Source organism: Archocentrus centrarchus, chromosome 8 (assembly GCF_007364275.1).
Source record: "Archocentrus centrarchus isolate MPI-CPG fArcCen1 chromosome 8, fArcCen1, whole genome shotgun sequence".
NCBI lineage: Eukaryota > Metazoa > Chordata > Actinopteri > Cichliformes > Cichlidae > Archocentrus > Archocentrus centrarchus.
In genome coordinates this window covers 1,529,889-1,542,785 of record NC_044353.1, presented here as the reverse complement: position 1 = coordinate 1,542,785, position 12,897 = coordinate 1,529,889, and the positions used below count along the sequence as shown (strand labels likewise).

The following is a 12,897-nucleotide window of genomic DNA, read 5'->3' as shown; positions in this document are numbered from 1 at the left end:
TCGTGTTAACGAGATTATTTTCAAAGCAGGTGAAATGTTCTGAACTGGAAACTTAAATCTCACTTGTCACATCCTCATTCTGTTTTTATGCTGAATGAATTTTCAGCCATTCACAGGTTGAAATCGTGGCAGCGTAGTGCAGGCCAAACTGGTGGCTTTGCAGCATTGAAGGCTACAGCCGATCCTGTTAGCTTACATCAGAGACAGCAGACAGTAATTTAAATGTCAGGTGACGATGCTGAGCCTCTCACTGAACTCCACCAGCTTCATATGTTCCAAAAACCAAGCCGTGATGGTGGCGAGGCTTCGGGGGGGTCATCTTTTATATACAGTGTGTGGAATGGCTGACTGAGCACATTAGCGCCACAGAGCTCAGACTGCAGGTGAATCCAGCTCTAACTGTCAGCTCATCATCATACTGCAGCCTGAGGGAATAATGAAAGTGGTGCACAGTGAAGCACACGCAGTAACTCTGAGATCCGAACTCAGGTGATGTGGAGCGGCTCTCTCCTGCCGCAGAGGCTCGGTCTGCGGGGTAACCGGCATGGATGTCTGACATTTGGGAATGACTGATGTTATTTTCTTAAAGCCAAAATGGCGTGACTGACTGCAAGGACGCGAGCGTGGGCCAAGACATGTGGGCGGGAAAATGCTGCTGCGCCTCTACTCGGGTCTTTCCGGCAGCCTCCGGAGCGGCTGAACACGCGCGGCGCAGAGAGCAACAGCAGCCGGAGGAGCAGCGCCGAAGAGCCGCCCGAGCAGCTCCGCGACCCGCCGCCGCCGATTTTGACCCAGATTTCTGTCGGGGACTCGGGCAGGGGGTGGGCTGGGGGCTCGCGTACAGAAGAATGAGAGAGCCCTCTTACCGGAGGGGGCGTAAACATGAACGGGGCCGTGTATATCTCGTTTTTCCAGGGCCAGCTGGAGTCCGTGCTCGAGCAAGTCGTTCAGCTCGCCGTCCAGGAAATAAGCAAGACGGTGGGCTCCAGCCTGAACGCCCTGCTTCTGGAGACGGCCGTGAAGGAGCAGGAAAACCGCCGGCTCCGGCTCCAGCTGCAGGCGCGGGAGAAACGGGGCCGAGCCACCGCTTCAGACGACGGAGGAGGAGGAGGAGGAGGCTCCCCGGTGGCTGGTAAGAACAAAGCCGCGGAGAGGGCGGACAGCGTCAGGGCAAAACCCGAGCAGCAGCCCGGGGGGCAGGGCACGGAGCCCGGCGTCCCCACCGACACGCGTCGCCTGGAGCAGAGAGGACGAGTCGTGGGTAGGCACCCGTTACACAACACACGCGCACACACACACACAGAGTGGAGAGCCATTTCACTTCCTATTAATCCCATTTTCCAAAAAACAAAACAAAAACTGCGCTGCAGACCAGCAGGAGGCGCTCTGAGCCCTCAAAGTCCACATTGGACTTTAGTAATTACAAATTCATGGTCATAATGTCGTAATCCTTAACTGACCAATCAGAAGGCATTAGCAGAGCGGGTGTTCATGGGTAAAATCAGCAGCTTCTAATCTCAGTTCAGGCAAGATGTCGATAACGCCATCAGACGCTGAATGACCGTCTTTTCTCAAAGTCTGGCGTCGGCAGGACGGGTCTCTAACGTCCTTCTCGAACGGGCGTCTGTTTTTAATGCTTCCTGGGCGAGGACGGCCACAGAACTACGTTAGATAGTTACAACATAATAAAACATTTCTGATAAGAATAAAAACCCGTGAAGGACCATTCTGCACGGTGGGACGCCTGAGCCGGCGACATCGACTTTGGCGGCGATGCTGAGACGGTCAAGGCCAGTAAACCGACCGTGCCGCACTCAGCGGGTCTGAATAATGTGGCGCTGGTTTTTGTAAAAGCAGGCGATTCTGTGTGGAGCGGAAACACCGTCACAGAAGCACCTGGTTGTGGTTGAAGGCGGTGCTACATACAGAAGCCACGGTTCGGTTAACCGCGGTGAACCGTTACACCTCTAAGAGGCAGGTGGCGCTGTGATGTCACAGAAACGAGTTTTACTGCAACGGAAACGTGAACAATCTAAAGAACGAACCGCGGCCGCCGTGTCGATCCAACGCACGATGAAAGCTTCCAGAGGAAAATGTTTACCCTTTCTGCAGCTTCGTAGAGACCCGCCCACCCTGGATGAAGCGCCCCCCCATGGAAGGGGAGGTTTCTGGGCTGCATTCGGGGTCCTCTGCACACACAAATGTAATGCAGTGTTACATAACCATGCAGGCTGATTTTATGGGAAGAGTGAGGCCTGCAGGTGATTAGAGACATGTTGAGCAGGAGAGCATTTTAATTGGGTTTAATGGGTCCATAACGGAGGTGAAGCTGGATGCAGTGATCCTAAAGAGGAATGTGAACTTGGTGAGCTGACTGTGAAGCAGCCGGGCCTCTTTTCTCTGTAATTACCCTGGCTCAGTGTCACGTTAAACATGTTAACGATGAAGCCTTTGGCAGAACAGGTTCACGAAGAAAAGTCAAGGAACTCGAGAACAAAGGCTCTGAGAAGCGAGGTGTTTCCCAGCAGCGTGAGGATCATAAAATCCCATCTACAGGCCGCTCTGACACGCCGCCCTGCAGTAAAGGAGGGGCGCGGGTGGTGAATGGGAAGGAGGGGGTTCTGGGACAAAGAGGACTGCAGGAGAAAGGGAGGGAAAACGGCCTCGTGGTTAACAGGATGGTGGGTGCACATCGAAACGCCCCCCCGTGACGTAGAGGAGAAGAAAGGAGCCGAGGATTACAGCGCTGACGCACTGGCTGCATATTCAGAGTCAGCGAGCGCCTCGGCCGGTTTCACGGGTGTCGGGTCAGATTTATCATCCGGAGCGGGACTGCCCGAGGCCACGGGCGTCTCCAGGTGTGTGCCGTTCGTTATTCCACCTCACGGAGCAGCAGGAGAAGTCCGACGGGGAGGCGCTGCTGGGTTTTTGCACTCCCTGAAACCATCTCTGAACTTCAGTACGTCATCTTTGGTGCAGAGCTGCCGGGTTCATCCCCGATGACCCGCGTGTTCCCTGCAGGAAGCAGCCCAGCTGCATCAGAGGGGGTTTATTCTCACACCTTCATGTTCACTTCCAGCTGATCAGCGCTCCTGTATCCGAGGAGCTGAACCCGCGCTAATGTGAAATGTTTGCTTTCCTGCGCTCCCGCCGGCTGCGCATTAATCCAGCTGAGTTCCCAGTAAATCTGCTCTCATTTAGTCCCAGGTTATACTCCACTGTGGACAGGGACAGCTGGAGACGGTGGAGCGGTCGTTCCTGTCGTACCGTCGCCTGGGTGCACCCGTAGTTGGTGCATTGTGATATAAGTCCTCCGTGGACGAGTCTGCACGGACCGCCCTGTGTCAGTGGCACCACTGCTGATGGTGGAGAACGACCAGACCTGGAGTGAAGTCGGATCTTTGAGGGAAACACAAATACAAACTGAACGCAGAGATCTGCAAACCACGAACACAATAACACACAGACGTTTCAGGTGTTTAAACTGAGGAAAAGTTGCGTTTTAATAAAAATCTGAGCTCATTTTATATTTGATGGCAGCATCACGTCTCCACAGCTGTCACAGGTCCGTGTTTCCAGCTGTGCAGCATCCTCTGCTTTAACATCAGTCTGTAAACATCTGGAACTGAGGAGAGCAGCTGTCTGATAGAAGATTCCAGCTGCTCAGCAGTGCTTTGTCCTGTTTTTGGGTTCCTGATGCTCCAGATGTTCTCAGCTGGTCAAAGGTCAGGACTGCAGGCGGGTTCAGCACACGGACTCTTCTTCTATGAAGCCGTGCTGCTGGAACAGCTGCAGGATGCAGTTCAGCATCGTCCTGCTGAAATAGGAGACGTCTCTGGATGGGAGCGCATGCTGCTCCGAAAGCTGGAGACACCTTTCAGCTCTAATGGAGCATTTCCAGATGTGCAGCTGTTAGTTCCTCTGATGCACCATCAGAGATGCGGGCTTTGACCTGACCTGAGAACAGCCAGATGTTCCCTCTGCTCTTTAGTCCACGTTTGGATCCGTCTGACCTCAGATCAGTTTCCGCTTTGACTCGGCCCATTTTAAAGAGCTTTGGCTCAGAGAGCACTGATTGTGGATCAGGTTCACATGTGGCTGCTTCTCTGCGTGATGGAGCTTTAACCAGCAGTGATCTTCAGCCTCGTCGCTCAGATTTCTGCAGATTCTTATGATGATATGATGAGGAGAAAGTTTTACGCTGAGAAAAATGACTGAAATTGTTCCACAGATGGTTGCAGATCGGTGAAGCTCAGGTCCCAGTGATGTAAGTTTCATCATCAGACGTTAGTTTGAGGGTCTGTGCAGACACCAGCTGTAATAATAATAATGCATTAGTCTCATATAGCACTTTTCTAGACACCCAAAGACGCTTTACAATTTCATGCACTATTCATTCACACCTCAGTCATACCTGGTGGTGGTAAGCTACTGATGTAGCCACAGCTGCCCTGGGGCAGTCTGACAGAGGCGCCTCCGACCACCACCAAACACACAACCACATTCACACTTAGGCAACGTGGGTTAAGAGCGACCGCTCTGCTGTTCGGTCTGCAGCTGCCCGTCTCTGCAGCGGGTACAGCCTGAGGCTCGTTCATACCCTGTCATGTGACTGAGCCGTTGCCAGTTTACCGCGAACGCGTTCCAGCGGTTTGTTTTTGGCACTTTTCTGAGACGTGTTGCTGCCATCAAATTCAAAACAAGCTCATATTTTTCATAAAGTCAAACGTCTCAGTTCAAACATCAGATTTTTGTGTGAGTAAAATCAGAGATTTGCAAACGTGTTGTTTTTTTCTTTCTCGCAGCGTCTCTGGACCGAGTTGGATATTTTGTTTCTTCATCTTCACGGTTACTAATAATAGGAGAAAAACTAAGTCTGAATACTTTCTCACACAAAACAGTCCAACAGAATTATGATTCAACTTTTCATGTAATAAATCTGTAAGAGGACCCAGAACCGCTCCGGGTGGGCACCAGGCATCCCATCATTTAGTGAGTGATTCTTATTTATTGAAGTAGAAGTGCGGTTCTGTTGTGATGCTGCAGCACCTCTTTGGTGCCCTGTGGTGTGTAGGTTTCTGCGAGGTGCCACCAGGTTATGGTGTGAGGTGTGTGCAGTTAGCAGTGAGAACGGCGCAATGTCTGCACAGGAAGTGAGGATGGCCACGTTAGTAACGGAGGACCGCGCATTTCAAACGTGTTGATACCCGCGGCGTTAAACCTCGGGCCGTTAAATGGGGCTTCCAGGAGCAGCCTGAGCACGGACCCGTCCTCGCCACAAGCTTCACGTTTTCCCTTCAGCCTCTTAAACCTCCAGAAGGAGAAAAGCAAATGCACGACAAACATGGCTGACGTGGTAAACGTGGGAGAGCGGTGGTGCAGACCAAAGGAAGGAGAAACCGGCCTGATAAATGACATCAAACGGTCTTTGTAACAGATTCAAACCGGATCAATAACTCTGATTATTGGAGCGGCTTGTGGAGAAGCAGGATCTAAAAACATCCACATCAGCGATTTTAAGAAATAAGTCAATCATCATAATCAGAAATGTGTTGTTGATTTTAGAGACCGGTGTCAGAAACGCGGTTCCATTTTCCCTCAGTGTTCATCACGTGTTCAGCTTTGCTCTTCATCTCCTCACGTTCATTCACACACATTCAAAAAGCAGGAAGTGACTTCAGGTCAGAATAAACCACGAGGAGCAGCCGACCTGCTGAGGTCAACACACACACACACACACACACACACACACACACACACTGCAGCAGCAGCATCCACATGCAGGGACACGTGAGCAGGAGATAAGATGCTGCAGCCGCGCACTCGCATGCACGCACACATCTGCTGACTCCAGCACGCAAACACGCAACCCCCCTCCCAACAACCAGGCCACCTCAACCACAGGGGGGGGCTTTCAGGGCGTCATCAGTGACGGTGGCGACAGGAAACTTTCGATCCTGACTGAAAGCATCAGTTTGTATCCACTCACGCACTCACCAGGCCCCAGCAGGTCAAAGGTCACGCTGCTGCATGTGGAGAGGGAGGATGCTGAACTTAGTTTAAAGGTGTTAAATCTATTGAACGGCACACGCCGGCTTCAGATCGCCATGAAACAGGAAGTTGTTGTCGAGGGTCTAAAGATGCTGAAAAATCTGGTTTAAAAACTCCTGTTTACTTCCTGTTGGCCTCGTAGCGTCCAAAGATGGAGCCAACAGGAAGTCCAGCATTTTGATCTCAGTTTTGATGCTTTTGCCTGTTTCAACTCCTCCTACACAGTAAATGGTTGACCTTTGGCCTAAATATCTTCAACCTGTGAGCTCGTGAAGCCTTCTTGTTTCCGTGCTGCGGCGCGTCCGCGGGGCTGTGGGTCACAGCAGCAGAAGAGTTCCTATAACTGTGCGCCGTCCGCCTGCTTGATACCTGCAGACGTCTGCATGCCAGAATATGTCATTGCGCCACCTGGTGGCAACAGGAAACCAGCACTGTGTGCTTTATTTTTTTAATTAAAGTTGTTCCTGATTCACTTTCTCATTGATGCTGTGCAGCACTAATCAATCAGTATAAATGATCAATCAGTTTGATAAACAGAGTTGTGTCATCAAAAAGCTCCACCTGGGGGCGCCGTTGAACTGTTACAGAGAGCCCTGACTTCTTTTCATCATCAATGAGTTATAATAAGCCTGTTATAATAAGCCCCGCCCCTCGTCTCTGTCCCGCAGACCAGCTGAAGTCCGTCATGGAGCAGGTCCTGGACTTTGCCGTACGCGAGCTGACAAAGATCGTGGAGGCGTCGTTCGACGACCTGCTGCTGGAGATCACCAAGATGGACCGAGAGCAGCAGCTCCTGGAGAAGATGCTGGGAAACGGCGCCGAGCGAGGGGGCGGGGACAAAGGGAAAGGAGGAGGCGGGGGCAGGGGGAGGAGGGGCTCGGAGAACGACTCGGTGTCCCCCAGCGGCTCGGAGGACGCCCGCGAGGAGCTCGCTGAGGTCGCCGCGCCCAAAGCGACACCGCAGACAGATGGTGAGTGATCAGCTGGAAGAAGCTGTCCTGGTTTTGTTTCCACCTGTGAGACGGTCACGTCACATTTTAGCATACACTAACCCTCCTCCTCCTCCTCCTGCTTCTCTTTTTAACCTTCCTCCTCCTTTCCCCCCACCTTGTCCTCTTTTCCTCTCTCTGTCCTTTTCTCCCCCCTCCCCCTCAGAGCCGGAGCGCCCCCCCGTCCTCTCCGTCTCTCAGGACTGGGTTCCCATCCTGGACAAAGTCTTCGGTCAGAAGTGGTGCAGCGACGTCTGGGACGTCAAAGAGCTCGGTGGTGCTGGTGGTGGAGGAGGAAGTGGGCGAGGGCTAGGAGAGGGTGTGGCTCGCATTGAGCCTGTCTCCACCCCCGCTGTGACTCTAGAGCCCTCCCCCTCCTCCCCCCAGCAGGACCCCCGCTGGACTCCTCTGGAGGACATGGAAGTGTTTTCTCCTGATGAAGACGAGGCCACGGGCAGTCAGAGGAGCAACGCAGCTGCCACCGGACCTCCACCTGGAGCCCCCCTCAGCCCCACAGGTGAGTGCTTTAAATACTCACAGCTAAAATAAATTAATAGGAAGATCGGAGCGGATCAGCTGATCCACAAACTTAAATAAAACAGATTCAGAGCTTCATGGTAATTATGGAAAAGAAAAATACATGAAGGACAGAGAGCTGTGTGTGTGTGGCTGTGTGTGTGTGGCTGTGTGTGTGTGTGTGTCTGTGAGTGTGTGTGTGTGTCTGTGTTTGAGTGTGTGTGTGTGTGTGTGTGTCTGTGAGTGTGTGTGTGTCTGTGAGTGTGTGTGTGTCTGTGTTTGAGTGTGTGTGTCTGTGTTTGAGTGTGTGTGTGTGAGTGACTGTGTGTGTGTGTGTCTGTGAGTGTGTGTGTGTGTGTGTCTGTGAGTGTGTGTGTGTGTGTGTGTGTCTGTGAGTGTGTGTGTGTCTGTGTTTGAGTGTGTGTGTGTGTGTGTCTGTGAGTGTGTGTGTGTGTGTGTCTGTGAGTGTGTGTGTGTCTGTGTTTGAGTGTGTGTGTGTGAGTGACTGTGTGTGTGTGTGTGTTTGAGTGTGTGTGTGTGTGTGTCTGTGTTTGAGTGTGTGTGTGTGTCTGTGTTTGAGTGTGTGTCTGTGTTTGAGTGTGTGTGTGTGTGTGTGTGTCTGTGTTTGAGTGTGTGTGTGTGAGTGAGTGTGTGTGTGTGTCTGTGAGTGTGTGTGTGTGTGTGTGTGTGTCTGTGAGTGTGTGTGTGTCTGTGTTTGAGTGTGTGTGTGTGTGTGTCTGTGAGTGTGTGTGTGTGTGTGTCTGTGTGTGTGTGTGTGTCTGTGTTTGAGTGTGTGTGTGTGAGTGACTGTGTGTGTGTGTGTGTTTGAGTGTGTGTGTGTGTGTGTCTGTGTTTGAGTGTGTGTGTGTGTCTGTGTTTGAGTGTGTGTCTGTGTTTGAGTGTGTGTGTGTGTGTGTGTGTCTGTGTTTGAGTGTGTGTGTGTGAGTGAGTGTGTGTGTGTGTCTGAGTGTGTGTGTGTCTGTGTTTGAGTTTGTGTGTGTGTGTGTCTGTGTTTGAGTTTGAGTTTGTGTGTGTGTGTGTGTGACTGTCTTTGTGTGTGTGTGTGTGTGTGTGTGTGTGCGCCCTCTGGTGGACATTTTAAGTATTTCCATCATTGATTTTTCAGAATGAAATCAGATATTTTATTGATCGTAACAGAGGAATCTGATCATCTTCACTCATTGATCCTGTGACCTCCCTCCCTCCCTCAGGTCGCCGCTCCTCAGCCTCCATGCTTCACCGCCTCCTCACTCTCCCCTCTCAGCTGCTCGATGATGACGAGGATGCTGCCGCCGCCAAGGAGATGCTCAGCTCTCTGGTAGCCGACGGCTCCAACAGGCCTCGAGGCGCCGTCGAGCCTCCGAGTCGCACTGGCAGGGGGGAGGAGGAGGACGAGGAGGAGGACGGGGGGGAGGAGGAGGAGGGGGACGAAGAGGATAAAGGGAAGAAGGTGAGTGGGGGAAGGGGAGAGGGTGTTGAATGTTTCATTTTTAGACTGCGAGCTGACTGCACTTCCTGTCTTTCAGAGGAAGCGGCGGCGGGTTTGGTCAGAGTGTGAGGAGTGCGGCCGCAGGTTTAGCCGGATTTCCCTTCTGAAGGCTCACCGCCAGACTCACAGGGCCGGGAACGCTGCCGCTGACACATCGTCACGTTCATCGCCGCCTGCCGGAGCCGCCTCGCCACTGCGCTGCTCCCACTGCGGCAAGAGGTTCTCCTCGGCCACCCGCCTCCACAGCCACATCCGGACCCAGCACCACGGCAACCAGCCCTGATCTGGGCCTGGGTCTGACCCTGACGGTGGGTCTGAGGGTACGATGGCGTGAGCGGCAGCGGCGGGGACATTTTATTTTGTTACAAAAAACTTTTACTCTGAAAGACAACAGGAAGTAATAGACAAACGGACCTCTAATCAGAGCGGCCCCACCGTCGTCGGTTCCCCCCAAAGCTGGGTTGAGGTCTGATGGTCCCGACTCGCCGAGTTCAGACAGGAAACGTAAAAAGCAGCGAAAAAATTCTGCCAAAGTTTTTTTTTTTTTCCACATTTCAAACTTTGATGTTTGTTTCTTAAATTTTTAAAAAGTTTTCAGGGTCTTTAAACTTTTTTAACTGGAAAAACTTCATGGATTAAAGAATTAAACGCTGCTGAATCCCGACCCGAGGATGGCGTTCGCCTGATCGATCTCACTGCGGCGCCGCGCTCAGGACATCGAGGGCTCAAATTTGAGTTTCAGTTTGTTCATTTAGGAGGAGAAACTTTGAGCTTAAAGGCAGAAAATTATCTCCAGATTATTTCCTGAAATCATCGATTTCTCTGCAACAGAAGAAATTTTAGCCCAAAACTCAAAGAAATCGGTCTTCCGAGGACAAAGAAAGGGACAAAATTCCCGCTTTTATTTTAGTTTTCTGGTCTGGAACAAACTTGAGCTGGAAGTTTAGAAAAGGATCTTCTAGAAAACATCAGAATGTTTTTAGTCCAAAACGAGTTTATTTCAGTTTGAGTGGAAGGAGATCGACGGTGGAGCTGCTGAGGAGGAAAAATATCACAAATAAAGCCACAAATCTGCAGGTTCGACCTCCACGTGAATCCGACTGCGGAGGACGTTCATGTCCACCGCCAGCGGAGGCCTGAGCGCGCCTTCATTCACGATCGTCTGAGATGAGGAAAAGCGGCGGATTCTGGAAACGTTTTCTGGAGGCGACACAGACGACCTCGTAAATCTGAACGTAGAGCTGACTCAGACGCTTCTGAGGAGGAGGCGTCAGGTCGGAGGTCACTGAGGGAAAAAAACGCACACATGCTCCTCCTCCTCTTCCCGTGTTTCCTCTCCTGTAAAATATCCCTGCGGGTGGGCAGGAAATGAGCTCCAGCTGCTGCAGGTGAAGGTTTTTGCAATAAGCTCGCTCCACTGCGCCACCTGCTGTTGTTTGTTTGCTCGTGCAGCGTGGACACGTTTTCTACTTGTTTAGTTTTTAAAGTGCTCCTTTTTTACGTTGATCTTTGGAATATCGTGAGTGCATTTAGTTGGTTTTCTCAGCGTTCCTGGATGAACTTCGAGGACCCGAACAGGAGATCGGAGGAGCGTCCTGTGCGTCAGCGGCGTCCTCAGTGTGAATCTCAGCGGTTTGAACTCGTTACAGTTCATGTGCAGACTTTAACTTTTCAGACGTAAACGATAGTGAAACGTGAGGAACGAGCGAGAGATGGAGGACTCCTGCTTCCTTCCTTCGTTCCTTCCTTCCTTCGTTTCTTCCTTCGTTCCTTCCTTCCTGTTCAGAATCTCACACTCACATCACACACAGTTTTTCACTGCTCAGTTTTTGCTTTCATTCATAACTCCAAAAAAATACACGTGACTCGCTGGTTTGAAAACTGCATTTCAGAGCCTCAACGTTAGCATTATGGCCACAGCTCCGCCTCCTTTATTAGTCCAATGAAGCCACAGCAGCCATATTATTGGTCAGATAATTGCATTAATAGAAACATCCCTCCCCCCTACAGCTGTTATGAAGCGGGAAATTATCCACAGAGACCAAAGCAGTTTTTGTATCAGCTGTAAACATGTTTATTTCTGCTGGAAGGTTTAACATGGGGAGTCTGGGGGGACTGACTCACTGTGGCGCCCTGCTGGACAGCAGAGGAACATTTTAATTTTATAAATAAAGTCAAAATATTGATGTTTATTCTTGGCATAGCTGAGCTTCCATAGAGTATCAGTTGGAGAAATGATTGTAAGAATCGATGATCCCATTTCACCCAAATTGCTGCTGTGCCATGTCTATGGAAGCCCATTCTTGCCAAAAACGTTAATTCTGTCTCACAGAATGTTTATGGAGTTATGTTAGTTTCACTTCTTATGTGAACTTTAACACCCCCCCCCCCCCCCCCCCGCTTGCACACTTACGCTTTTAATTCCTGCCCTCTGCACATTTTAGTTTCTCATTTTCACTTCATCAGGTGAGCATAAATAATTAAATGCAACCCAAACACTGTTTTATGGAAGTCTTTTAGTGTCCAGTGAGTCAAACCATGAAGAAGGTTTAACAGGATTTATTCTGTGCTTCACGTGGAGTAAGACGAGGGATGAAGGAATGACCACAGGATGGCAGGAAACATGTCAGTGATTAATCCTGAGAATTTTTAGTTTTTGTATCTCTGAGAAGCTTCAGCACGAACAATCACTGAATCCATCGTTTTTACATTCTGTAAATGTGCAAAAAGAACCTTAAAAAAAAAACCTGTTTTTACTCGTTTGAAGAAAAAGTCTGAAGCAATACGCCGGCCGAGCTCTGCTGAGCAGCCGCAGTTTGATTTGGAGAAGAGGAAATGAGCCGCGGGGGCTTCCGACTCTGCTCTCCTCGGGGTAAAATCAAACTTGATTATTTTTAATTTCCCGTCTTTGCCTCTTAAAGCACGTTTCCTTCACTGACCACGTTTCTGCGAATGCCGAGTCTTTGGTTTGTCCGTCTCGTTGCGCTCTCAGCCTCCATGTGCTCTCATACCTCATTTTTCAAGTGTTTCTTTTACTTCCTGTTTCCACAAGACCTCATTACCTCAGCAGAAGTACGGCGGTCAAATCTGGCGAGATTAACGCGCAGATTTTATTTTTCTGGCTTGATTTTGGATGTTGTTGCCGAGCCTGAAGCTGATGTAAAAACCACGCATTTCTTTGTTTTTCTATTTTTTTTAAAGGTTTGAATTGTATGGAGTCCAAAAACTGACAAAAACAAAACCCCAAAACTTTTCTTATTAGTCCCATTCTTTCCAATATTAAACTGAGTAAAATTAAATATTCGAACTTCTGAAGAATTTAAGTTAGTATTTAAATATGACAACAGGTGACAAAAGCCGTAACATAAACCACAAACATTAAATTTGCTTCTTGTGAAATCGTGTAAAATCTTTTTTTCTCAGTTAAAGTCGGTTTTTTGGTTTTTACGGGACAGCAGGAGCTCCTCAGTAAGGATCAGATGTTCCATCAGAGTTCATCAAACTCCAGTTACATTTGGCCGACTCCTCCTTCGAGTTACTCTCCTCGCGCACCTCCTCCGGGTCTCTCCTGTCCTTCTGCTCCTCGCTGACTCGGGTTTGAGGTGAAGGATCACGGTGGTGATGAATCTGGATCTGCGGCTACAGCCGAGCGGCTTTCTGCTGCTCCCTTTAGGGGACACCACTGAGGACCATGTGCCTCCACCTCACCCTGGAGATCCCGCTCGTCAGGCGAATGTGTAAACCACTAACGTTCCACTGTTACCAAAAAAATGGGAAATATTTTATTATTTTAGGTTTCTTGCCCACTAAACATGTTTTAATCAGTGTGCGTGTCTAAACATTTAAGAAAGT

General features: G+C 50.1%; 1 protein-coding gene across 1 annotated transcript; it reads left to right on the top strand.

Moving 5' to 3' along the window:
- Positions 1-747: 747 nt before the first annotated feature.
- On the top strand, positions 748-11,434 carry LOC115784241 (uncharacterized). The gene is made up of 5 exons (XM_030735389.1): positions 748-1,261; positions 6,720-7,022; positions 7,207-7,557; positions 8,768-9,006; positions 9,083-11,434. The coding sequence occupies exons 1-5, from the start codon at positions 883-885 to the stop codon at positions 9,326-9,328; spliced, it is 1,518 nt and encodes a 505-aa protein (XP_030591249.1). The 5' UTR covers positions 748-882; the 3' UTR covers positions 9,329-11,434.
- Positions 11,435-12,897: the final 1,463 nt, after the last annotated feature.

What these genes read in the sequence shown, in the direction of transcription:
- LOC115784241 (XM_030735389.1), top strand. Translation starts at nt 883, where the DNA reads ATGAACGGGGCCGTGTATATCTCGTTTTTCCAGGGCCAGCTGGAGTCC. An exon ending in AGCGACACCGCAGACAGATG is followed by an intron (nt 7,023 to 7,206) that starts GTGAGTGATCAG and finishes CCTCCCCCTCAG; the next exon opens with AGCCGGAGCGCCCCCCCGTC. An exon ending in AGCCCCCCTCAGCCCCACAG is followed by an intron (nt 7,558 to 8,767) that starts GTGAGTGCTTTA and finishes TCCCTCCCTCAG; the next exon opens with GTCGCCGCTCCTCAGCCTCC.